Below are 25,428 nucleotides of genomic sequence, written 5' to 3' on the forward strand. Positions count from 1 at the left end.
TCTAGCTGAAGGAATAAGAGATCAGGTTCACTACATAATAATTCATAGGAAAAAATTTCATATAAAATCATAAAAAGAGAGAAAAACAAACTGCTCTGAATGAATATTTCAAAATTAAGTTCACTAAGACCTGTTTTTATTTCCAAATAATTTCATGAGCTTCCCTCCCTAAAAAATTATGCATTGAGGCAAATTAATGAACTTAATTTATTTTCTATGATTTTGTGTTTTGACCTACTCTCTTAGTTTTTTGTATGACAATTTTCTAATTTTCAATTCTTTTAGATAGAATTGCTTGTATTTCCGAAATGTGGTTTCATTGATTTCTTCTCGAGAAGTTTCTGTTACAGAGATTTCAGATTCCAGATATGCAATACAGGATTTCATCTGAGCTCCTGCTGAAACAATATGCTCTAATTTTCCTTGAGATGATGCTCCAGTCTAAAACAAATTGAAAGGATACATTTTAAAGAATTATAATATGAATAGTTCTTGTATATTTATTTTTTAATGTGTTGAGTCAGTGATGCCCTGAGTAAGTTTAAACATGGGGAGAAAGCATACATTGCAAATGTTCATCATCAAGATCAACTAAGTTGGCAAAGCACCTATAGCTCAGCAGCTAGGGTGCTGGCCACATACACTGGGGCTTGTGAGTTTGAACCCAGCCCAGGCCTGCCAAACAAAGACAATTATAACACACACACAAAAAAAATAGCTGGGCATTGTGGTGGGTGCCTGTAGTCCCAGCTACTTGGGAAGCTAAAGCAAGAGAATTGCTTAAGCCCAAGAGTCTGAGGTTGCTGTGAGCTGTGACACAAGGTTACTCTATTGAGTGAGACTCTGTCTCAAAAATAAAAACAACAAAAAAAGTAAGCTGTTAATATAATTCAATATTAAATATAATTATACAAAAGGAATCATTATGTTAGAACTCATGTAATATGATCATTCAAAGAATATTAGAATCAATTTAAATTTTAAAAATGTTAAATAGTGTATCTTAAGAACAATTCAAGAGTGTGGTCTAATTTCTAAATCACAGCTTTTTCTTTCCTGTGGATCTATGTTAACTTCTCTTAATAATCAAATTATTTTCTTTTTGTTTTATTTATCAAATAGTAACTGTGTACACTAATGCATTTATGAAGTAAAATGTGATTTGATAGACAACGTGGAATGCTTACATTTAAATGATTAACAGAACCATCTCCTCGCTTACTTATTTGATGTGGTAAGGCATTCGTACGCTTTTCTTAATAGTTTATAAATGTCTCATTGCATTATGTAAATTAGGTTATTCTTCTTAGTAAAGTATCTCCAAAATGGGGAAAAAAGTATCCAGTGTATTCAATACTAGTATGAAATCAGTATATAATCACCTACACATTCACAAGGAGGTCAGGAGCAGTGTAGGACCAGCATAGAAAGCAGGTGCCTGCTTGCAGAGGCTGGCCGACCCTCTGGCAGAGGGGTAAAGACAGGAAAGTACTGTCCTGAAGATTTTTTGGACTTGGGTGCTCACCATAGCTGCCTTGGGAGAGCCTGCGTGAGAGAGTGAACTTGAATGGTGCCCAGTGGCAGGGATTGAACTACCAGGCAGGGTGTAACTTTCATTAGGTTGGCTGCCATCAGAGGGCTGTCATTGTGGGAGGGCCACTGGGAAGAAACAGCCTACAGGGTCCCAGCACGTGACTGGCTGTGGTGTACCTGATGAGCTGGGTAGCCATCCTTGGGGTGAGGTGGATGGTTCTCACATCCCAGAAAAGCCACTTTTTGGCCAAGGGGCACTGTTTGGAAACTTGAGGTGTGTATCCTAAAAAGTCTGGTAAAAGCTTCAGGCCCCCACCCTGCTATGCCTGAATGTTAATGAAACCACCATGCCCTGACTGAGGGATAATAAGTCAGAAAGAAGGAAGTGGGTTTCCTCAGCAACTAGACAGTGGCTTCCCACATCCACCTTATATAGCAGAATCAGCATGTTTGTTTTGCATCTCCAACCCCCAGAGTGCCACCTGAAGTCCAGGTAATATATTGCTATCTGTATGTATATTTAAAATTTTTTCCTTCTAATTTTTTTAAGTTTTTCTTTCCTTGTGTTTTATTTTTTCATTTTTAATTTCTTGTATAATAAGGATTCCATTTTATGTTAGCATTTCTTTGCTTTTTAAACTTACTTTTCTATTTTTTCTTTCCTTCCTTTTTCTAGATTTTTCTCATCTTTCCTTCATAAATTTTTCAAATGATAACTAAGGTATCGCTCTATCCCTCCTTTTCCCCACAAAGTTTATAATTTTATTTATTTTCTTTATTTTATTCTCATCTGCTTTGTTCTCTTTCATTCTGTATTTTATTTATGGGACAGAGCCTTGCTCTGGGGCCTAGGCTGGGATCCATGGCATTGGCATGGCTCAAGGAGGCCTTAAAACCTGGGCTTGGGTGTCCTTCTCACTTTAGACTTCCAAAGGACAGTATTAGTAGGTACCCCCAGTGACACAAAGATGTTTTGCTTTTGCATATGTTGGAGGCAAGTACTTGCTTTTGGTCAGGCTGATAAGGAGCTCTTGACTGTGGAGAACCCAACTTCCTTGGCCCCTCAGAGTCCTGAAATTGCATGTATGGGTCAATGCACCCTGTTGAACACCACTATTACTCCCGTATTTCTCTTCCTGTCCTTTCTTTTCTTTTTCTTTCACCCTTATTTTCTGTTTCTTTTCTCCTTTCTCATTCATTTCTCTTTTCTTCCTTTCGTCCCTGTACCAAAAGGTCACTCCAACATTCAAGCACAGAAACAAGAACATTTAAGAAGGAGGACGTGATAGGAAAATGTAGGAGAAGGATATGGATAAAGAAGAAAGCACATAATGAGGAAAAACCAACAAGAAAAAAAATCTGGCAACACGAAAAACCAAAACAGATCAACCCTAACCTCAAGGGACCATGAGGCAGCTACCATAGAGGATCCCACCTAGAAGGAAATTATGGAAATAACATCAAGGGAATTTAGAGTATGGATGGCAAAAATGATGAAGGGAATTGAAGGGAAAGCGGATAATCACTGAAGGGAAATCCAAAAATTGATTTAAGAAGTGAATAAAAGATAGGAAAGAGGTACTAGACCTTAAAGAAATAAAGGAGTCACCCAGGGAAGTTAAAGATGCAGTAGAAGTACAAATAATAGATTAGACCATGGAGAAAGAAGAATCTCAGAGCTAGGGGATATGTCTCTTGAGCTAACTCAGGCATTTAAAGAGGCAGAAAAGAGTAAAAGCAGAGCTTAGAGAATTATGGAAATTCATCAAGCACACAAATACACAAATTAAAGTGATCCCTGAGGGGAAAGGAAAATAACCCAAAGGTATAGAAGCCCTTCTAGAGCATATTGTCAATGAAAATTTCCCAAGCATCACCAAGATTCTGACACAGTCCTCTTAGATGCATATCAAACTCTGGTTTATCTCAACAGACACATTGTAATGAACCTGTCCAAGGTCAAAATTAAAGAGAAAATTCTGCAAGCAACCAAGAGTAAGCACCAATTGAATTATAAGAGCCAATCCATTAGGGTGACAGTGAACCTTTCAGCTTAAACTTTGTAATCCAGAAGAAGGTGGTCATTGACATTTAACTTTCTTGAATATAAAAATTTTCAGCCCAGGATTCTGTATACTAGGTTTTAAATTTGACAGAGAAATCAAATCTTTTATTGACATGCAAACATTGATGAAAACTGCCACTACACGTCCAGCTCTGCAGAAATACTCAGACCCATTCTGCATACTGACCATCACAATGGACCTCCAAGAAAAGTAGACACCCAGAAACTGAAGAACAAAACGTAGCTTCCACATTGGTGCAAAAAATAAAATTAAGCAATGGACCTTCACAAAATAAGGTGAATAGAACTCCACGATACTTAACAATTCTCTCAATGAATGGCTTGGATTCCGCACTGACAAGGCACAGACTGGGTGACTGGATAAAAAAGCACAATCCATCTATATGCTGTCTCTAGAAACACACCTAATGTTGAAGGACAAAAGAAGACTCAGGGTGAACCAGCAGTTAAGTAAGCGAGGAGATGATTACCATTTGCCTGAATTATTGTTTTCCAGGCCTTCAACCTGAGTCTTGTTTTATCCTTCAACATGTTCAATCACCACATTATACCCCATAAATGCATTAAGGTACACAGTTATGATTTAATGAAGGAAAATATATTTAAAATATTAAAAAACTAAAGGAAATCAGAAAAGGAGGGGTTGCAAGTTTATTTTCAGAGACAATTGTATTTAAAGCAAAAAAGTAAGTAATAACAAAGAGGGTCACTATATGCTGGTCAAGGGAACAATAGAACAAGAGGACATTTCAATTCTAAAAGTATATAACACCCAACTTATATGGTCCCAGATTTATGAAGCCAACACTAATTGTCTGAACAATATAATATCCTACAACACCACAGTAGCTAGGGACTTTAACATTCCTCCAAGAGAACTGGACAGAGCCACTAAACAGAAACTACACATAGAAACAAGGAACTTGAATGCTATCCTAGATCAGTATGCTTAATAGACATATATAGAACACACAACCCCAAAGCCAAAGAGAATATGTTCTTCTATCAGCCCATGGATCATACTTCAGCCCACAGACACAAATCAAACCTCAACAATTTATTTAAAAAATTTTAAATAATACTTTGCATCTTTTCAGTCCACCAGGGAATAAAGATAGAAATCGATTGCAACAAAAACCTTCATCCACACACAAAGTCCTGGAAACTACAAACTTTATGCTACATGACAGTTGAATCAAGGAGGATGAAAGAAGGAAATTATTAGATTTCATGAACAGCATGACAATGAAGCCACAGATTCCCAAAACCTGTGGGATACTGAAAAAGATGTCATAAGAGGAAATTTATTGCATTAGATACCAACATATGAAATATAGAAAGAGAGCACATCAACAGCCTAATGAATCATCTCAAAGAAATGGAGAAGGAAGAGTAATCCAATTGCAAACCTAGCAGAAGAAAAGAAATAACCAAAATTAAATTAGAAATAAATGAAGTTGTAAACAAAAGAATCATTCAGAAAATCAATAAAATGGAAAGTTCGTTCTTTGAAAAGATAAATAAAATCAATAAACCTTTGGCCAGATTAAATAGAAAGATAGCATTAAAATCTCTAAAACCTCAATCAGAAACAAAAAAAGGGGAAATAACTACAGATACCACAGAGATACAAGAGATTATCTCTGTCTACTACAAGCAACTCTATGCCCAGAAATTTGACAATGTGGACGAAATGGACCAATACCTGGAATCACACTGTCTCCCTAGACTTAACCAGGGAGAAATAGAGCTCTAGAACAGACAAATATCAAGCACTGAAATTTAAATAACAATAAAAAAGCTTCCAACAACAAAAAGAAAATCCCTAAACCACATGGCTTCACGAGAATTTGATCAAATCTTCAATCAAGAGCTTATACCTACCATGCAGAATGAATTCCAAAACACTGAGAAGAAAGAAACCTTCCCTAGCATGTTCTCTGAAGAAAATATCACCCTGATACCAATACCAAGAAAAGACCAAACTAAAAAGAGAACAACAGACCAATTTCACTAATGAATATTGACAGAAATATACTCAACAAAATCCTAGAAAATAGATTTTATCTATACATTTAAAAAATTATATGTCATAATCAAATCGGCTTCATCCCAGGGATGCTAAGATGAAGCTAGTTTAACCTACACAAGTCCATAAACATAATTCACCATATCAATAGAAGCCAAAATAAAGACCATAAAATCCTCTCAATAGATGCAGAAAAAGCATTTGGCAATATTCAGCATCTTTTTCTAACAAGAACACTTAAGAAAATAGGCAGAGATGACACATTTCTTAATTGGTTGAAGCCTTCTGGGACAAACTCACAGCCAATTTCACACTGAATAAAGTTTTCCACTTAGAACTGAAACTAGACAGGATGTACACCATCACCACTGGTATTCCACATAGCTCTGGAAGTTTTAACTAATGCAATCAGGAAAGAGAAGGACATTAAGTGGATACAAATGATGGCCGAGGAGGTCAAACTTTCACTCTTTGCCAATGTTATCATTTTATACTTAGAGAACCCAACTGATTCAACTACACGACTCCTGGGAGTGATCAAAATATAGAGTAATGGTGTGGAGTATAAAATCAATGTGCTCAAATCAGGAGCCTTTGTGTATGCAAATAACAAGATGAGAGGCAAACAGGGACACAATACCCTTCAGAGCAGCTTCAAAGAAAGTGAAATACCTGGGAATATACTTAACCAAGGACATGAAAGATCTTTACAAAGAGAATTATGAAACCCTAAGAAAAGAAATAGCAGGAGACATGAATATATGGAAGAATATGTCATGTACACGACTGGGAAGATTTGCATTGTTACAATGTTTATAAAACCCAAAGTAATGTATGGATTCGATGTAATTACCATTAAAATACCAACATCATACTTTGAAGAAATGGAAGAAAGAGTTCTGCATGTTGTATGGAAACAATAAAAAAACCCATAAAGCCAAGGAAATTATTAATAATAAAAACAAATCCAGAAGTATCACTCTACCAGACTTTACATTATATTGTAAGTCCACAGTTATCAGAACAGCATGGTACAGGCACAAAAATAGAAATACAGACATATAGAACAGAATAGAAAACCTAGAGATGAAACCAGCTTCTTATTGCTATCTGATCTTTGATAAACCAAACAAATAATCACTATTCAATAAATGGTACTGGGAGAACTGGATAATTCACATAAAAACTGAAAGTGGACCTGCACTTTTCGTCAACTTAAAAAAATTGAATTCAAGATGGATAAAAGTTTAAATCTAAGACATGAAATGATAAAAGTCCTAGAAGAAAGTGTAGGGGAAAACTTGATGATGTAGACCTGGGGAAAGATTTTATGTAGACTCTGTTGGCAATCCACGACAATACCAAAATTAAACAAATGGGACTTAATTAAGCTGGAAAGTCTCTGCAGAGTTAAGGACACAAAAACTAAAGCAAGATGCCATTAATCCCCCTCCCTCCCTCCTCTTTCTCCCCTTCCCTATTCTTACGTTGTAACTGGGTTATAGTTTTCATATGAAGGTCCTACATTAGTTTCATAATAAGGGTGAGTACATTGGGTACTTTTTCTTCCATTCTTGAGACACTTTACTAAGCAGAATATGTTCCAGCTCCATCCATGTAAACATGAAAGAGGTAAAGTCTCCATCTTTTTTAAGGCTGCATAATATTCCATGGTGTACATATACCACAATTTATTAATCCATTCGTGGATCAATGGGCACTTGGGCTTTTTCCATGACTTAGCAATTATGAATAGGGCTGCAATAAATACTCTAATACAAATATTTTTGTTACGATGTGATTTTTGGTCTTCTGGGTATATGCCCAGTAGAGGGATTACAAGATTGAATGGCAGATCTATTTTTAGATCTCTGAGTGTTCTCCATATCTCTTTCCAAAAGGAATGTATTAATTTGCATTCCCACCAGCAGTGCAAAAGTGTTCCCTTTTCTCCACATCCACGCCAACATCTCTGGTTTTGGGATTTTGTGATGTAGGCTAGTCTCACTGGAGTTAGATGATATCTCAAAGTAGTTTTGATTTGCTTTTCTCTGATGATTAAAGATGATGAGCATTTTTTTCATATGTCTGAAGGCCGTGTGCCTGTCTTCTTCAGAGAAATTTCTCTTCAAGTCCTTTTACCAGCCTGCGATGGGATCCCTTGTTCTGTTCTTGCTAATGCGTTTGAGTTCTCTGTGGATTCTGGTTATGAAATCTTTGTCAGAGACATAACCTGCAAATATCTTTTCCCATTCTGAGGGCTGTTTGCTTGCTTTATTTCCTGTGTTCTTGGCTGTGCAGAAGCTTTTCAGTTTGATCAAGTCCCAATAGTGTATTTTTGAAGCAGCTTCAATTGCCTGGGGGATCCTTCTCATGAAAAACTCGCCCATCCCAATTTCTTCAAGGGTTTTCCCTGCACTCTCTTCTAGTATTTTTATAGTTTCATGTCTTAGGTTTAAATCTTTAATCCAGTGAGAGGCTATATTGGTTAATGGTGAGAGGTGTGGGTCCAGTTTCAGTCTTCTACAGGTTGTCAGCCAGTTCACCCAGCACCATTTTTTAAATAGGGAATCTTTTCACCATTGAATGTTTTTAATTGGCTTGTCAAAGATTAAATAACAGTAATTAGCTGGATTCATCTCTTGGTTCTCTATTCTGTTCCAGACGTCTACTTCTCTGTTTTTGTGCCAGTACCATGCTGTTTTTGTTTGTTTGTTTGTTTGTTTTTGTGGTTTTTGGCCAGGACTGGGTTTGAACCCACCACCTCTGGAATATGGGACCAGCGCCCTATCCCCTTGAGCCACAGGCACTGCCCAACATGCTGTTTTGATCACTATCGATTTGTAGTATAGTCTGAGGTCTGGTAGAGTGATTCCTCCTGCTTTGTTTTTATTTCTGAGTAATGTCTTGGCTATTCGAGGTTTTTTCTGATTCCATATAAAACTAAGTATTGTTTTTTCAAGATCTTTAAAGTATGACCATTGAGCTTTAATGGGGATTGCGTTGAAATTATATATTGCTTTGGGTAGTATGGACATTTTAACAATGTTGATTCTTCCCAACCATGGCATGGTATATTTTTCCATTTGTTAACATTCTCAGCTATCTCTTTTCTTAGAGTTTCATAATTATCTTTATATAGATCTTTCTCTTTGTTAGATAAACTCAAAAGTATTTCATCTTCTTTGGCACTACTGTGAATGGGATAGAGTCCTTAATTGTTTTTTCAACTTGACGATTGTAGGTATATATAAAGGCTACCGATTTATGAATGTTGATTTTGTAACACGAGACGCTGCTGTATTCCTTGATCACTTCTAAGAGTTTTGTAGTAGAGTCCCTAGTATTTTCCAGATATACAATCATATCATCTGCAAAGAGTGAAAGTTTGTTCTCTTCTGACCCTATGTGGATACCCTTGATCGCCTTTTCTTCCCTAATTGTGGTGGCTAAAACTTCCATTAAAATGTTTTTTTTTTTTTTTTTTTGAGATGGAGTCTTAAGCTGTCGCCCTGGGTAGAGTGTAGTGGCATCACAGCTCAGAGCAACCTCCAACTCCTGGGTTTAAGCGATTCTCCTGCCTCTGCCTCACAAGTAGCTGGGACCACAGGCGCTGGCCACAACACCTGGCTATTTTTTGGTTGTAGTTGTCATTGTTGTTTGGTGGGCCTCCACTTTGGATTCGAACCTGCCAGCTCAGGTGTATATGGCTGGCACCTTAGCTGCTTGAGCCACAGGCACTGAGCCTACTTCCATTACAATGTTAAAGACCAATGGAGACAATGGGCAGCCTTGTCTGGTTCCAGATCTGAGTGGAAATGATTCCAATTTAACTCCATTCAATATGATATTGGCTGTGGGTTTGCTGTATATGGCCTCTATCAGTTTAAGAAATGTCCCTTCTATACAAATTTTCTTAAGTGTTCTGATCATGAAGGGATGTTGGATGTTATCAAAAGCTTTTTCTGCATTGATTGAGAGAATCATATGGTCTTTGTTTTTTTAATTTGTTTATGTGCTGAATTACATTTATAGATTTAAGTATATTGAACCAGCCTTGAGACCCTGGGATAAAACCGACTTGGTCATGATGTATGATTTGTTTGATAAGTTGCTGGATTCTGTTTGTTAGAATCTTGTCGAATATTTTTGCATCTATATTCATTAGTGATATTGGTCTACAATTTTCTTTTTTTTGTTGGGTCTTTTCGTGGTTTGGGGATCAGGGTGATGTTTGCTTCATAGAACGTGTTGGGTAGTCTTCCTTCTTTTTCTACCTTTTGGAACAGGTTGAGTAATCTTCAAGGGAATATGTGAATCCTAGTAAAAGTGGAATGTAAAGGTCTTAGCCAAATAACTAAGAGAATGCCACGAAAGCTATGTTAACTAGTGTAATGAAAAGATGTCAAACGGTCTATGAACCAACTGTATGGTGCCCCATGATCATAATAATGTACACAGCTATGATTTAATAAAAATAAAAAAAACTAAAGCAAATAAAGAACCTTTGGAATGGGAAAAGATACTTGCAGGTTATTAATCTGACAAAGGGTTGATAATTAGAATCCACAGGGAATTCAGATTAATCAACATAAAAAGAACAAACAATCCCATCAATCACTGGGCAAGAGTCATGAACACAACCTATGAAGAAGACAAATGAAGGGCTAACAAACATGAAAAAAATCAGAAATCATCACAGAAATACAATCATCACAGAAATACAATCTAAATCACAGAAATACAATCAAAATCATTTTTAGATATCACTTAACCCCACTCAGAATAGCTTACATCACAGGGTCCCAAATGAGATGCTTGTGCAAATGTGGAGAAAAGTGAACATCTTTACACTGTTGTTGAGATTGCAAACTAACAGAGTCTCTTTGGAAAGAAGTAGGGAGAGTCCTCAAAGAACTCAAATTATACCTCCCATTTGATCCCACAATGCCACTACTAGGCATCTAGCCAGAAGAAAAAAATAGCACCTTATCATAAAGACATCTGCATTTGATTATTGCTGCTCAGTTTACAATCACCAAGATGTGGAAACTACCCTAGTGCCCACCAACTCATGAATGGATTAACAAACTGTGGTATATGTATACTATGAAATACTACTTAGCCATAAAAAGATGGAGAATTTACATCTGGATAGTTAGAAAACATTCTTTTTAGTAAAGTATCACAAGAATGGAAAAGCAAGTATCCAATGGATTCAACAGTAATATGAAGCTGGTAGACCAACTAATACATGCCCCCACAAAACGAAAAGTCAATTTAACTCCAGTTGAGCTAAGGGGGGAGGAAAAAGGGGGAGAAGGGAATGGGATCAGTGTGGTCCCACCTAATGGGCACATGTAAGGACATAGGGCACATCTCCCCAGAGTGAGAAACAATTATAATAGGGACTTTCCCTAACAAACTCAAAAACAAAACAAAACAAACCCCCACAAAGTTTAAGACTTCTCTATAATAAACATGCCTTTTTCCCTGTTTCTTGCAGCTTTTCATTTATTTTTATTTTTTATTTTCTATTTTAAATTTTATTTATTTCTGTTTTAAACTTTCTTTTATTTGAGCCAGGGTCTTGCTCTGACTCTCAGTACAATGCCATGATCATAGCTCATTGCAACCTCTAATATGAGGGCTCATTTTATTTTCTCACTGCAGCCTCTTGAATAGCTGGAACTATAGGGAAGCATCACCACACCCACACCTGGATAATTATTTTTTCTTTCTTTCTTTCCTTTTCCTTCCTTACTCCCTCTCTCCCTCCCTCCCTTCCTTCCTTCCTCAATTAAAAAAGAGGGTCATCAAGGCCATATCTTTCAGTCTTAGTTAGCTTTACCTCTCAGCACCACCTGCAGGTCCTTCCTTCCTTTCCTCCTTCCCTCCTTCCTTCCTTCCCTCCCTCCCTCCTTTCTTCCTTCCTTTCTCTCTCTCTCCTCTCTCTCTCTTTTTTCTTTTCTTTTCTTCCTTTTCTCTCTTTCCCCTCCCTCCCTCCCTTCCTACCTTCCTTCCTTTCTTTCTTCATTTCTTTCTTCTCTCTCTTTCTTTCTTTTTGTTCTCACATTACTTAGGCGTGTCTACAGCTCCTGGTTTCAAGTCTCCTACAGTGCTTAGATTATAGGCATGAATCACCTCTTACAGCTTTTCTATCATCCAGTTTCTCCCCTTGCTTTGAACTCTATTTTTTTTTTTTTTGAGACTAGGTATAACTTTGTCACACAAGATCAAGTACAGTGCTACCATCACAGCTTGATGAAGTCTCTAATTCCTGGGCTCAGGTGATTCACCTGACTGGGCCTCTAAGGAGCTACGACTACAGTTTCATATCACCATGATGGGCTAATGCCTTTATAGTTTTTGTAGAGATAGGCCCAGGCTTCAGGTGATCTTTTTGCCTTGGCCTTTTTACTTTGGCCTCATAAAGTGCTGGGATTCCATGGCATGACTGTGTATTAATATTCCTTAATACACAGTCTCATCCAGAGATCTATTTTTCATCACTTTTTTAAACTAAAATCTTTTACAATCCTACACTTCCAATTTAAAAAGAGGGCCGTCAAGGCCATATCTTTGAGTTTTAGTTTGCTTTACCTCTCAGTACCACCTGCAGGCACTGACTAGGCCCTTCCCTCCTGGACGAGCATCTACCCTGAAATCTCCAAACCTGAAATCCAAAATGCTTCAAAATGTTATTCATCTTACATATAAAGATGACAGCACAAGTGGAAAATTCCACATCTGAATTCATGTGACAGGTTTCAGTGAAAACACACATCTTTGTTTCATGCAAAATTTAGTACTTAAAAATATTATATCAAGTTACATTCAGGCTTTGTGCATAAGTTGTTCATGAAGCATTAATGAATATTGTGTTTAGACTTGGATCCCATCCTCAAGATCTTTTATTGTGTATATATAAATATTCTAAAATCTGAAATATTTCTGGGCATTTGGGGTGCAGAATGTACAGCCTGTACTAGTAGAGAAAAAAAGTTCCTTTTAAGTATGATAGAAAGTAAGAGATTGACTTACTGAACTTGCAGATGACACATATTTCTCAATGCAGTCCAGTGCCTTTCCAAAGTTTACTTTCATTTTTGAATTTTCTTTTTCAAGGCTAAAATACATATTGTAAAATAATTCTTATCACAGATAAATTTTTAAAATGCCATAAAGCTTGTGAACAAATATCTAAAGGCATAATTAGAGAATTTCTCAAAGATTAACAAAGCAGATGATTTGGCAAAGGTATTTTTCTAGGTGTCTTTTTGGAAAATGTATAAAATTTTGAAAAAATATACAAAGGCATGCATTTCAAAATAGCTTAAAGTTGAAACTTTCCTTGGCTTCACACAAACATACTTATTATCTGAACAGACACAATCTCATATTACACTGCTATTTGCTTTATGAATACTCAAGTTATTTTGTGTGCTGCTTTTAACTGTACCTTTGCATGCGGTCTTCTATCATCCTTTTACATTTTATAGTCTCTGCTAACTGATCTTCCAGAGATTTCTGCACCTAAAACAAAGGACTAAAAATAATTTACACTTGGAAAAACAAAGTGTCCACCAATGGATTAATGGATAAATGAAATGTGGTATACATAAAAATATTATTCTTGGGCTATGACAATGTTTTTATTAAAATCTTACTACCCAAATCATTAATTTTAGGAATTAAGTCAATTTCTTTTGTAAAGTCAAGGGGACTGGCACTACTTGCAATAAGTATTATCACTATGAAGGGGATAGATATTTTTATCAGAGACGTTTTTCATATTGTCTACCATATTCTTATACGCAGGCTGTCCCTGACTTGGGATCCTCCAACTTCCTATTGTTTGACTCCATAATGATGTGAAGCCATTGCAAGTTTGACATAATGATGATGGCCACCTTAATTTTTTTGACTTTAAAATGATATGAAACACCCCAATTTCAATGTATGTTGAATTTTGATTCATGATCCTTCCCAGGCTAGCAATATGTGGTATGAGGGACATATAATGCTTTATTAGAGACAGACTTATATTAGATGATTTTTTCAACTGAAGGCTAATGTAAGTGCTCTGAACATGTTCCAGGTAGGCTAGGCTAAGTGAGGATGGGTTTATTGGGATATAACCCCACTGAAAGTCAGTGAACATCTGTACTACAGGTTGAGCGTCTTAATATTAGAACCTAAAATCCAAAATGCCCCCAAATCCTAATCACTTTTAGGTTCAAAATGACATTCCAAATGGAAAATTTGACATCTGACTTCATGTGCCATGTTGCAGTGAAAACATCTTTGCTTCATGCACAAAATTATAAAACATTACATAAAATTATCTTCAGGGTGTGTGAATATGGTGTATATATTACAAATAAATTTGTGTTTAGACTTGAATTCCCTTCCCAAGATATTTCAATAGGCATGTACAAATATTCCACAATCCAAAACATTTCTAGTCCAAAGCATTTTGAGTAAGATACACTCAGCCTATTCTGCCCCAGAACTAAAATAAGAGATTAACTTACGAAACTTGCACTTGACAAGTCTTTCTCATACTGGTTGAGTTTTTCGGCTTGGTCTTTGACAGTAAGTTTTAATTTGGAATTTGCCATTTTGATCCTAAAATATAATTTTTAAAATAATTAATGTCAGATAATTTTTTTAAATATCATGCAATTTTTGAACAAACACTTGAAGGTATGTTTATGTGAATCCTTAGATATTTGAAAAGTAGATGATTAAACAACTATATCATTTTTCTAGCAATGTCCATGCATAATGTGCAAAATTTAGAAACAAAGTAAAAAATAGCTTAAAGCTGAAAATTTTCCTAAGATTCACACAGATATAGTTACTATTACAACTAGCACTAGTCTCAAACTGTAACACTTATTTTCTTTATAATACTCAAGTCTTTTTATTTTTCTTTTTTGCTGCTTGAAAGCATACTTTTTCCATTGGTCTAGCATCTTCTCAGCACGGTGTCCTTCCTCTTTGAGTTGATCCTCTACTTCTTGAAACTAAAACAAAGATTAGAAAAATGTTTACACTTGGAAATGACCCACATTTCCCTCACTGGATGGACAGCTAAAAAATGTAGCATATAGAAAACAAAGTTTTTAGACTAACACACTATTTGCGTTAAAAATAATAATGATCTAGTACAAATCTGCTCATCACCTGAAGAGATTTTTGTAGCTAAATTTCATTGGAACCCTGACACACCCCTTCATTCTGCATATTATTTATAGATACTTTTCTGCCATCACTGCACAGTGGAGCTGTTGCAACAGGAATCTTCTGGATCATAAAACCTAAAATATACTATTTGGCCCTTCACAGAGAAGTTTATCTACTCCTGTTATAGGATGAAAACACAACATTATTCTTGCTTTTACAAATTATATTGTATTACATAAATACTATTAAATACTCAATGAATACATTATTCTTAATTTTACAAACTATATTGTATGAGATAAATACTCAAATTTATAAAATTGATAAAATGGGGAAAGAGAAGATTACATTATGATAAGCATGTATATTTTGTATTCTAAGATCACAACATCAACTTTTATTATTTTATTTTATTCACATTTAATTTTATTGTAACAAGGCAACTTATATACTTTCAGCATCTAACACTCACCATTATCTTTCCTTTTAGGAAAAGGAAAAGGACTTTTAAAAATAAATGGGAAGAAAAGTACAACAGAGAATGTCAACCCCAAAGTTAAGTCGCAAGGCTTAAGTTTTCACTAGGAGAGAATTTAATTTAAATGCGTCGCCTTAAACTGTGAGGATGACTATTAAACTTTGCGATTAAACACGACAAAAGAGAGGCCATTATGTTAAAATTACCACTTAACCTACCCAGTCACATCAAAGCCATGTTTTACTAACCATCGTGACCCTATGTTTATTTATTTATTTATTTTTGTGAACATGAGGAAGTAGACAGGCACAAGTTGGTAAATGCTAACTGTCCATATTCATAGACACATTGTAGTCTCTGAGCCAATTTACAGGTAAAATAGAGAAAAGGCTAGAACTTTGTGCACTGCTACACAGGGGGACAGCACCCTTCAGCTTCCCACAGAGCAAGGGGACCAGATTTTCCTTTTTCTCTCACATCTCAGTGGTGTGTATGCTTCAGATGACAACCAGATGTCTCATGGAATAGTTTGAGAGGTGGACCTTTACAGAGGCCAAAAGATCTGGGTTTGAGTACTGGCTCCACCAGTACTAGCTGTGTGACCTTTAGCAAATTAGCAACTTGGTTTCTTCATCTACAACATGAACAGAATAGCACTGATTTCCTCATGTGGCGGTTGGGAAGACTGAACTGGGGAATACACGTAATGCACTTAGAAAAACATGAGGCACATGGTGAGTGGCATATAATATTTACTATTAACATCTTGTTGTATTTTATGTTCTAATTTTATAGTTTAGGCAGGTGACATGCCAATGAAAATGGTCCCCGACAGCTGCACTCAACTGATCTCCACACTACTAAAATGGGCAATAAATGCAGAGCATGACGTCCACAACAGTCCCAAATTCTGAGTTAACAGTCACCAACTCCAGTAGCCAGCATTGTTCTCGTCCACTCATAAGAATTCATAGTTTACTTGTCTCCATAGCAATCAGTGGGATGCATGACCATGCACTGCAGTGCACAGAGCATCTTCTGGAGTGAGTTGTATGGAACTTACATGACCCCAGGCAATAGCCTCAACCTGAAAACACTGGACTCCATTGATAAATCAAGGTGCCTTGATCACTTCATTCCCAGCAACTGGATATGATGGGCTGCTCTAGCAAGCATTCTGATGATCAAGTTAAGGTCATGTGCTGTGGTAGATCAGAAAGGCCAGAGCTTTTCAGTTGGAAAGGCAATTATCAATCTACAAGTCCCAATTCTGACTTTGTAATGAAGGAATACTAATTTAATTTTTTTTTCTATAGTGAGAATGACATGAATATTTTTTTTTCCTGCTGGTTGCATCTACATTCACTTATTTATTTGGTTGAACACTTTCCTTGGAAATTAAATTAGTACTAGCAGGAAAGAAGCAGACTGGTTTGGCCCTAACCCATTAAAACAAACAAAGAAACAAAACAAAAAACAGAAAAACATTTTCTTGCTACTGTTGAAACAGCAATGAACAATAAGAAAGAACTACAGGAAATATTTCAAACTTTATCAATATTAAATAAGATTACATGAGGAGATAAGCAAAGACATAGAGTACTTTCCAGATGTATATCTTTGAAGGAGATAAGGAAATCAAAATATAATTCCTTGGTATGGAGAATATTTTCAATGAAAAGGCCATTTTTGATTAGAATACACTAGTCTCTCCTCTATAAAACCTGAATAACTTGATTTAGAATCAGAAAAGGGGCTGCTGGAGTCCTTATCACATAGGCCTGGCCCTAATGTCCTTTGAAGCACTGAGACCTGTCTCTCAGGTTAAACTGCAACTCAGTCTGTTTCCCTCCATCTACCCATCATCCCTCGCAACCACTTGCTACACATATATTTTACAGTTTCTCTCCCCCCTCCCTTCTAAAAGGCATCTTTAAAAGCCACTGACTATCACTGAAACATTGGGCAATCATTCATACCCCCCATGTGCATGGTATTTGGAAATAAACCTTTCTCTTATTAATCTACTATAACTGTGAGTTGATCTTTTCAGCAAATCGACCTAGGGGAAAAGGGCAAGTTTTCCTGAGACTCCCCTTCACCTTCTTTCCATATAAATTCCTTAATTCCCCAATTACAAACTTCATTGGGAAGATATTGCAATGGATACATCACAGCTAGACATATTTACAAAATACTTTTCACTAAATTCTGTTAAATACCATCTATTAATTATAAAATAACTTGGAAAAAGTCACTGAAATATATATCCCAAATAGAGAAAATTAATAACAATAGCAAGAAAGAGTTTTTTCTGTTTTTTTAATAAAAAAGTTCCAATTTTATATTTTATTGCTTAAAATATATTTAGAATAAAATTTTATTATATCAATTATCAGTATAGTATAAAGTATTTAATTATATTCTAACAAATGTTAATCTAAAACATTTTCAATTTATATAAGGATAATTTATAGGCATATCAACTTTTGCTATTAAATAATAGCTGTGTACATTAATGCAATTATGGGGTACAATGTGCTCGTTTTATATGCAACTTAGATATTATTCTCACCTTAGGCAAATTTATAATTGAACAAGATGACTCCTCATGAAAAAATAAAAGCCCTCAGAATGGGAGAAAATATTTGCAGGTTATACCTCCGATAAAGGTTTAATAACCAGAATCCACAGAGAACTCAAACGTATTAGCAGGAAAAGAACAAGTGATCCAATCACAGGGTGGGCAAAGAACTTGAAGAGAAACTTCTCTAAAGAAGACAGACACACGGAATACAGACACATGAAGAAAAGCTCATCATTCTTAATCATCAGAGAAATGCCAATCAAAACTACTTTGAGATATCACCTAACCTGAGTAAGAGTAGCCCACATAACAAAATCCCCAAACCAGAGATCTTCGCATGGATGTGGAGAAAAGAGCACACTTCTACACTGCTGGTTTGAATGCACACTAATATGTTCCTTTTGGAAGGATGTTTGGAGAATACTTAGAGATCTAAAAATAGACCTGCCATTCGATCCTATAATTCCTTAACTAGGTATATACCCAGAAGACCAAAAATGACAATATAACAAAGACATCTGTACCAGGATGTTTATTGCAGCCCAATTCATAATTGCTAAGTCATGGAAGAAACCCAAGTGCCCATCAACACACGAATGGACTAGCAAATTGTGGTACATGTATAACATGGAACATTATGCAGCCTTAAAGAAAGATGGAGACTTTACCTCTTTCATGTTTACATGGATAGAGCTGGAACATATTCTTCTTAGCAAAGTATCTCAAGAATGGAAGAAAAAGTATCCAATGTACTCATCCCTACTATAAAGCTAATTTATAGCTTTCATATGAAGGCTATGACCTAACTATAGCTCAAGAATATGGGGAAAGGACCAAGGGAAGGGATGGGAGAGGGGAGGTTATGGTGGACGGAGGGTAAGGGGTGGGGCCACATCACGGTGCATCTTAGAATGGGTACAAGCGAAACTTACTAAAGGTAGAATACAAATGTCTACATACAATAAGCATGAAAATGCGATGAAGGCTACGTTGAACAGTTTGATGAGAATATTTCAGATTGTATATGAAACCAGCACATTGTACCCCTTGATTGCACAAATGTACACAGCTATGATTTAATAATAAAAAAATTAAAAAAAGCAATGCAAAATGAAGGACTAACTTATTCTGCACAGAGTAGATAACAAGTACTAAAGAATAAAGTCAACGAAAGTCAGAACACTCAGAGAAAGTTTCATGAAGAAGGAAAAATTGTGCTCAGGTCTGAATGAGGTTAGATGATCAGAAGCTAAAAAAGCGGGAAGCACAGCATGAGCAAGGCAGAGAGATGGTCAAATCTGCTAACTAACTGAGGATGACAGTCAATGGCTGTCAAGGGAAATAAAATATCCGCTTGATACCATTTAAATTAATGTTCATGGGACTATGATGCATTGGTGGCAAAAAGTAGAAACAAACCTAAAGGTCCAGCAAGTGAAGAATCGATCACCAGTAGGACCACACCATAGAATAGTACTAGATAAAATAAAATATCCGCTTGATACCATTTAAATTAATGTTCATGGGACTATGATGCATTGGTGGCAAAAAGTAGAAACAAACCTAAAGGTCCAACAAGTGAAGAATCGATCACCAGTAGGACCACACCATAGAATAGTACTAGACCGTGAAAGGAAATGAAGTATTGATCCATACTACAACATGGATTCATCCTGAAAACACGCTTTGTGAAACAATCCAGTCACAAAGGACTAAGTAGTATGTGGCTCCATTTATAAGAACTGTCTACAAAATAGCATGGTAATGGCACAAAAATAAAGATGTAGATCTATGAAATTGGATAGAGAGTTTAGAGATGAACCCAGCCACATATCGCCATTTAATCTTTGAAAAGCCTACAAAGAGCATGCAATGAGGAAAAAGATCCTTATTTAACAAATGGTGCTTGAAGAACTGGTTATCCACATGTAGAAGACTGAAACTGGACCTGCACCTCTCACTATTGACAAAAAATTGATTCTTCGTAGATGAAAGATTTAATTATAAGACACAAAACAATAAAAATTCTAGGAAAGAGTGGGGGAAAACACTTGAATACATTGGCCTGGGAAAAAACTTTGTGAGATAGACCCTCTTAGCAATTGCACCAAAAATCAATACCTGGGACTTGATCGAGCTTAAAAGCTTTTGCACACCTAAGGCTACCGCAAATGAAACCAACAGACAGCCTTCAAATGGGAGAAAGTTTTTGCATGTTATGAATCTGACAAAGGCCTAATAACTAGAATGTACACAGAACTCAAATTGAACCTTAAGAAAGTATAAACAACCCCCTCTATAAGTGGGCAAGAGATTTGAACAGAAACTTGAGGACGACAGACGAATGTCCATCAAACACTTGAAAAAATGCTCATTGTCTTTAATCACCAGAGAAATGCAAATCAAAACCACTCTAAGATATCACCTAACCCCAGCAATCCCAGAACTACAGATGCTATTGTGGAGATGGAGAAAAGGGATGCTTCTACCATGCTGGTGGGATTGCAAAATAATACAGCCTTTTTGGAGAGAAGTATGGAGGATCCTCAAAAATCTAAAAGTAGACCTACCATTTGACCCTGCAATCCCATTACTAGGTATCTATCAAGAATAACAAAAATCATTTTACCACAAAAACATTTGCGCTAGAGTGTTTACTGTGGCTCAATTCATAATTGCCCAGTCATGGGAGCAACCTAAGTGTCCATCAACCTATGAATGGATCAACAAACTGTGGTATATGTATACCATGGAATATTATTTAGCCATTAAAAAGATGGAGACTTTAAATCTTTTACATTTACCTGGATGGAATTGAAATACACTCTTCTTAGTAAAGTACCATAAGAATAGAAAAGTAAATATCCAGTATGAAATCCATACCTCCATACCTATATGAAATCAATATATAAACAATTACATGCTCATAAGAACAATAAAACACTCTTATAGTCCAGTTTGTGGGTAGAGTGAAGCGGGGTGGGGAACGTTTGGCAGAATGAGGGAGGGCACGAGGCAAGATCTCACCTATTGTGCACATTGTGAGGATGTATAATATGCCCCTTGAAAAAAAATAAAATAAAATTTGATTGATAAAGTCTCCCTCACCCCCACCGCACCACCCCAAAAATGAACTGTCTAGATAAGCAAATCTATGGAGATAAAGGTAGATGGTGCTTGCCCAGGCCTGGGGAAAGTGGAGGGATAAGATGAGGGTGGAGGTTATGGTTATAAAATGTGGGGTTTCTTTTCGCATCGATGCAAATGTTCTGAAATTGATTGTGATGATGGTTCCACAACCCTGTGAATATACTAAGAGACATTAAGTGGTGAACTGCATGGTATGTGAATGAGACCTCAATACATTTGCTTTTAAAAATCCAATGGCAGGATCTGGGTAATTTTCTTAATTCTTTATTTTGGATGTACCTCCTATCCAAGACCTGAATATTTCTGTGCTTTTACAATATAATTAAAGTGAAATGGAAATGAAGGCAATTAACTTTGCAAAGAGTTTATAAATTAACCTAAAACATTTTCATTTTATTTATTTATTTTATTTATTTTTTTTAGAGACAGAGTCTCACTTTATGGCCCTCTTTGGAGTGCTGTGGCCTCACACAGCTCACAGCAACCTCCAACTTCTGGACTTAAGCGATTATCTTGCCTCTGCCTCCCGAGCAGCATTTTCATTTTAGACAAGAATATAAAGGCCTTTCTCTATGAGTTAACCTGAAATCCATAAAATAAGTATGCACAGATTTTGTATCCATTCACAAAATTGAAGATATGTTCTGGAACATTTCATTACACATTACCCTGATTTAATCTGGCTTGCCTCACAATGGCAATAGAGAAATCACTGAAAACTACTGCTTAACAGGAAAAATGTCTCACAACTTCTGTGAAAAATGATGCATAATCCTCGACTTTCCTAAGGGTATATATTATAAGAAAACATGGTATTTTTCTATGTAATTTTAAGGAAAAGTGGAAGAATGAAAGTCAGAATTTAAGAAATAAATACATGATAAAGATAATAAAATGGTACAAAACTACTCATAATGAAAATATAAAAAGAAAACTGTCACCTGCAGCTAGTATTCTAAAACACTTTATGTTATTGGATCAGCTCTAGATTAACTGGTGGCATGTTAATTATGTACATACTTGGTTTGTCATCTGACTTATTTTTCTCATTGAATGTTGGGTCTCATCTTCTAAATGAATGTGACAACGTGATGTAGTTTCTAGTAACGTCTCCGATCTGGATAGTTTTTGCATGGTATCACACAGTTCTTGGCGAAGTTGTCTCAAAACTGCCTGGTAAGATATTTTTGTTGCAGATATTATAAACACTTTATTATTAGGATGTGTTAATAATATTTAACTTTAACATATATACCTTGAAGATTATCATCACATACATTGCATTGACTCACCTTCTTTTCCTCCTGTGTACACATTCCTGTTGACCACTAAATTTGGCTAAGGACACTAAGGAAAGTGCTAACTCCCCCCCAAGTCAGTATTCTACTGCTCAGACAACAGATTCAGTCCTCTATTCATTCCTCCCCTCATGAATGTGAAATGCATAAGAACCAACTGAAGGCTTAAAAGGAATGTGAAATGCATAACAAAAGATTCATATGCATGTGGATGGAATAGTGGTGGCAAATTCTACCCTGTAAAATGGTTTCTTTCTTTTCGATTAGAAGCTCAGATCAGCCTCAAAGTTTCTCACAAATTCAGTCCTCTGCTCAAACTCTCCCAATAATCCCTATTTTAGAATAAAAGTAACATTCCAATGGCTCCTGCAGGCCCTAAGTAAACTGGCCTCCACCTCCCTCCCTAATCACAACTCCTGCAACTCCTACCCCTACTCAGCTTCCTACTCACTTTTTTCTGCTTCGGCTCTGTCTTAAAATGAGGCAACATAAAGACACTAAAATTATGATTTCAGCGTTTTTACTCTATGTCTATTAACAATTTATAACTTAAACTCTTAAAATGTTGTGACACACTGTCTTTACTCAAAGTAAAACATCTCTCAGTACTAACTTTTATTTGCTGGAAACAAGGTATGTTTCTAGGCTGATATCACAAATATAGATCTAGATAGTCTCACATTCAACCAGATACGATGCTTAGTCACTACCAAACACCACTTCACTTTTCTTTTTGGAAGGTTGAAAAATGATTATTTCTTGATACTTACTTCTCTTTTCACTTTCTCTTTTTTATATTGGTACTGCCTTTCTTTTAAATGATTGCATTCATCAAGCAACTTCTTGTTTTTGTCCTCCAAAAGCAGACTGTACTTTTCATGCCCTACTTCAAGAGCCTTCACCACTGCAGCACACAGGCTGTCTCTGCTGTGTTTTGCCTTCTCTTTATCTGCAGAATCCTTGTGAACATCATCCAGCTGTTGTTGAAGTGACATAGTTTTACACTGCAGTCCGGACAGTCTCTGCTCTAAAGACTCCTGCTTTACAATGTACATACTCACTGTTCTTTGTTCACTTTGATACTTCAGTTGAATGTTCTGCTTTTCAAACTGTGCTTCCATCAGGTCTCTCTGTGCACCTTCTAGAGCAAAAGTCTTCTCTCGAAGAGCATCTTTCATGTGACAAAACTCAGCTTGCAGGCAACTGAATTTCTCTTCTGCATCACAAAGTTGTTGGAAAAGGGTTTCAGCACGAGAGTTCATATATTCCAGTGTACCAGACCATTCTTCTTTTGTTCTCTGGACAATGAAGGCAAGGTCTCTTTGGGAGACCTGACTTTGGTGACGCTCATGGTTAGCATCTGCCAGTCTGAGACGGAGGGATTGAAGTTCTACTTCTAGTTTTTCCTGGTTTTCTTTCGCTTCCTTCAGTTTGGCTTGTAGCACTTTATTCTCCTCTCGTAGTATGTTGAGCTGGCCACTATACTGGGCTGTTACTTTCATTAACCTTTCTTCACTGAGCTTTACAGCATTTTGAAGATCATCAGTCTTGTCTTTGATGATTTCCAAGTCCCGCAAGTGTTTCTTGTCTATCTCCTCATTGTTCATTTTCATTCTTTCTACTTTCAATCTTAGTCTGACAATTTCTTTGTTCAGGAGATCTCTTTCATGTTCAAGCCTTTGACAATTCTAAGTAAAAGAAAGGAAACTTTTAGCTATCACTCAATAAAATAATATATCACGATTTCCCCAGAAAGTAAATAATAACATGCACATTTATGAAATGAAAGGGTTGTAAAAAGCAGCTAACTGGGCAAAGAAGCTGGATCCAAACCTCAAACCTTATAGAGCATAAATTCCTGAAAGTTCAAATATTTACATGAATGCAATGAATCTCTGAAAGCAAAAAAGAAATCAGTAAAGAATTTTTATGAATCTCAAATTGGAAAAGGCTTTCTTTGAATAACAACAAATCCAAATGCACAAAACTCTAATAACTGTGACACACTAGAAAGTTGGGTGCACACTCTGGTGTCTAACCTACATCCCCCTCCATAGTAGGAGCCTCAGCTCTGCGTACACTAGAACATGCAAAATTTGCTAATGTTCTTTAAGTTTTTTTCTGAGAGCATTCTATAGATATTCTGCTCTTCTAACATTTTTATCCTAAGTTATAACAATTATATCTATTGATAAATGACAAATCTAGGCATTGTGCAAAGCATTTCTCTATATATCAATTAACTCAGTTACTGATCACAATTCTGAAAAGGAGAGATTAAACGTATAAGCCCCTTGTAGGATTTTCCTCAGTCTTCTGATCCTAACCCATGAGGCTCATCTACCAAATCACAGTTACCTCTCTGGAATAAATAAATAAATGCAAAATAAGCCTTATATTTCAAAACACAAATGACAAATAAGATAAAATTTGCAGAGGTCTTCTTAGAAAATCATGAGATTACTTTAGATTACAATACATTTTGTTTCTTTCCTCTTCATAATATTTGAAGTTGTAATAAATGTGAAATAGGGGAAAAATCACTGAACTATTTTACTAGGAACAAAACCCCTAATAAGTCATCATTAAGTATATATTATGGTATATTATTTTAAAAAATTCTTTGTATTGAAATAAGATACTACTTGGATGCCAAGATTTATAATAAACAACTTTAGCTATAAATATCATAGTTAATTCTTAAGGCAAGATTTTGGTTTGTTTTATAACCAAACAATAAGCATTGAATCAAAGAGACATCACAACTAATAGTGATGAAGTAAAATAATAAATGTGATGTTAACCAAAGATTAATTTACCTCCAGATTATTTCTAAGGGTCCCCAACTCCACATTTTGGGCTCTCAGTCTGTGTTCCAATTCTTCTTTTATCGCAACTTCTTTTCTATGTTGCTCTATTTCTCTTGTTAACTTTTCCTTAATTTGTTCAAATGCTATAGAATCATTTTTTCTCATCTCTTCCATTTCTTTTAGTGTGAATCTGCAGTTAAATATACTTATCTTAAAATTCATTTTGTTAGCGAAAAGTTCATTTTGAGACCTGACTCTTCATCTA

The 25,428-nt window shown here is 36.0% G+C and overlaps 1 protein-coding gene across 1 annotated transcript; it reads right to left on the minus strand.

The window, feature by feature from the left end:
- Nucleotides 1–234: 234 nt before the first annotated feature.
- LOC128579503 (ankyrin repeat domain-containing protein 26-like) lies at nucleotides 235–25,349 on the minus strand. The gene is made up of 8 exons (XM_053581565.1): nucleotides 25,173–25,349; nucleotides 23,124–24,041; nucleotides 22,076–22,228; nucleotides 14,610–14,680; nucleotides 14,186–14,279; nucleotides 13,111–13,184; nucleotides 12,693–12,777; nucleotides 235–441 (listed from the first exon to the last, which is right to left on the minus strand). The coding sequence occupies exons 1-8, from the start codon at nucleotides 25,335–25,337 to the stop codon at nucleotides 235–237; spliced, it is 1,767 nt and encodes a 588-aa protein (XP_053437540.1). The 5' UTR covers nucleotides 25,338–25,349.
- Between the last annotated feature and the right edge of the window lie 79 nt (nucleotides 25,350–25,428).

This window comes from Nycticebus coucang, unplaced genomic scaffold (assembly GCF_027406575.1).
Source record: "Nycticebus coucang isolate mNycCou1 unplaced genomic scaffold, mNycCou1.pri scaffold_60, whole genome shotgun sequence".
NCBI lineage: Eukaryota > Metazoa > Chordata > Mammalia > Primates > Lorisidae > Nycticebus > Nycticebus coucang.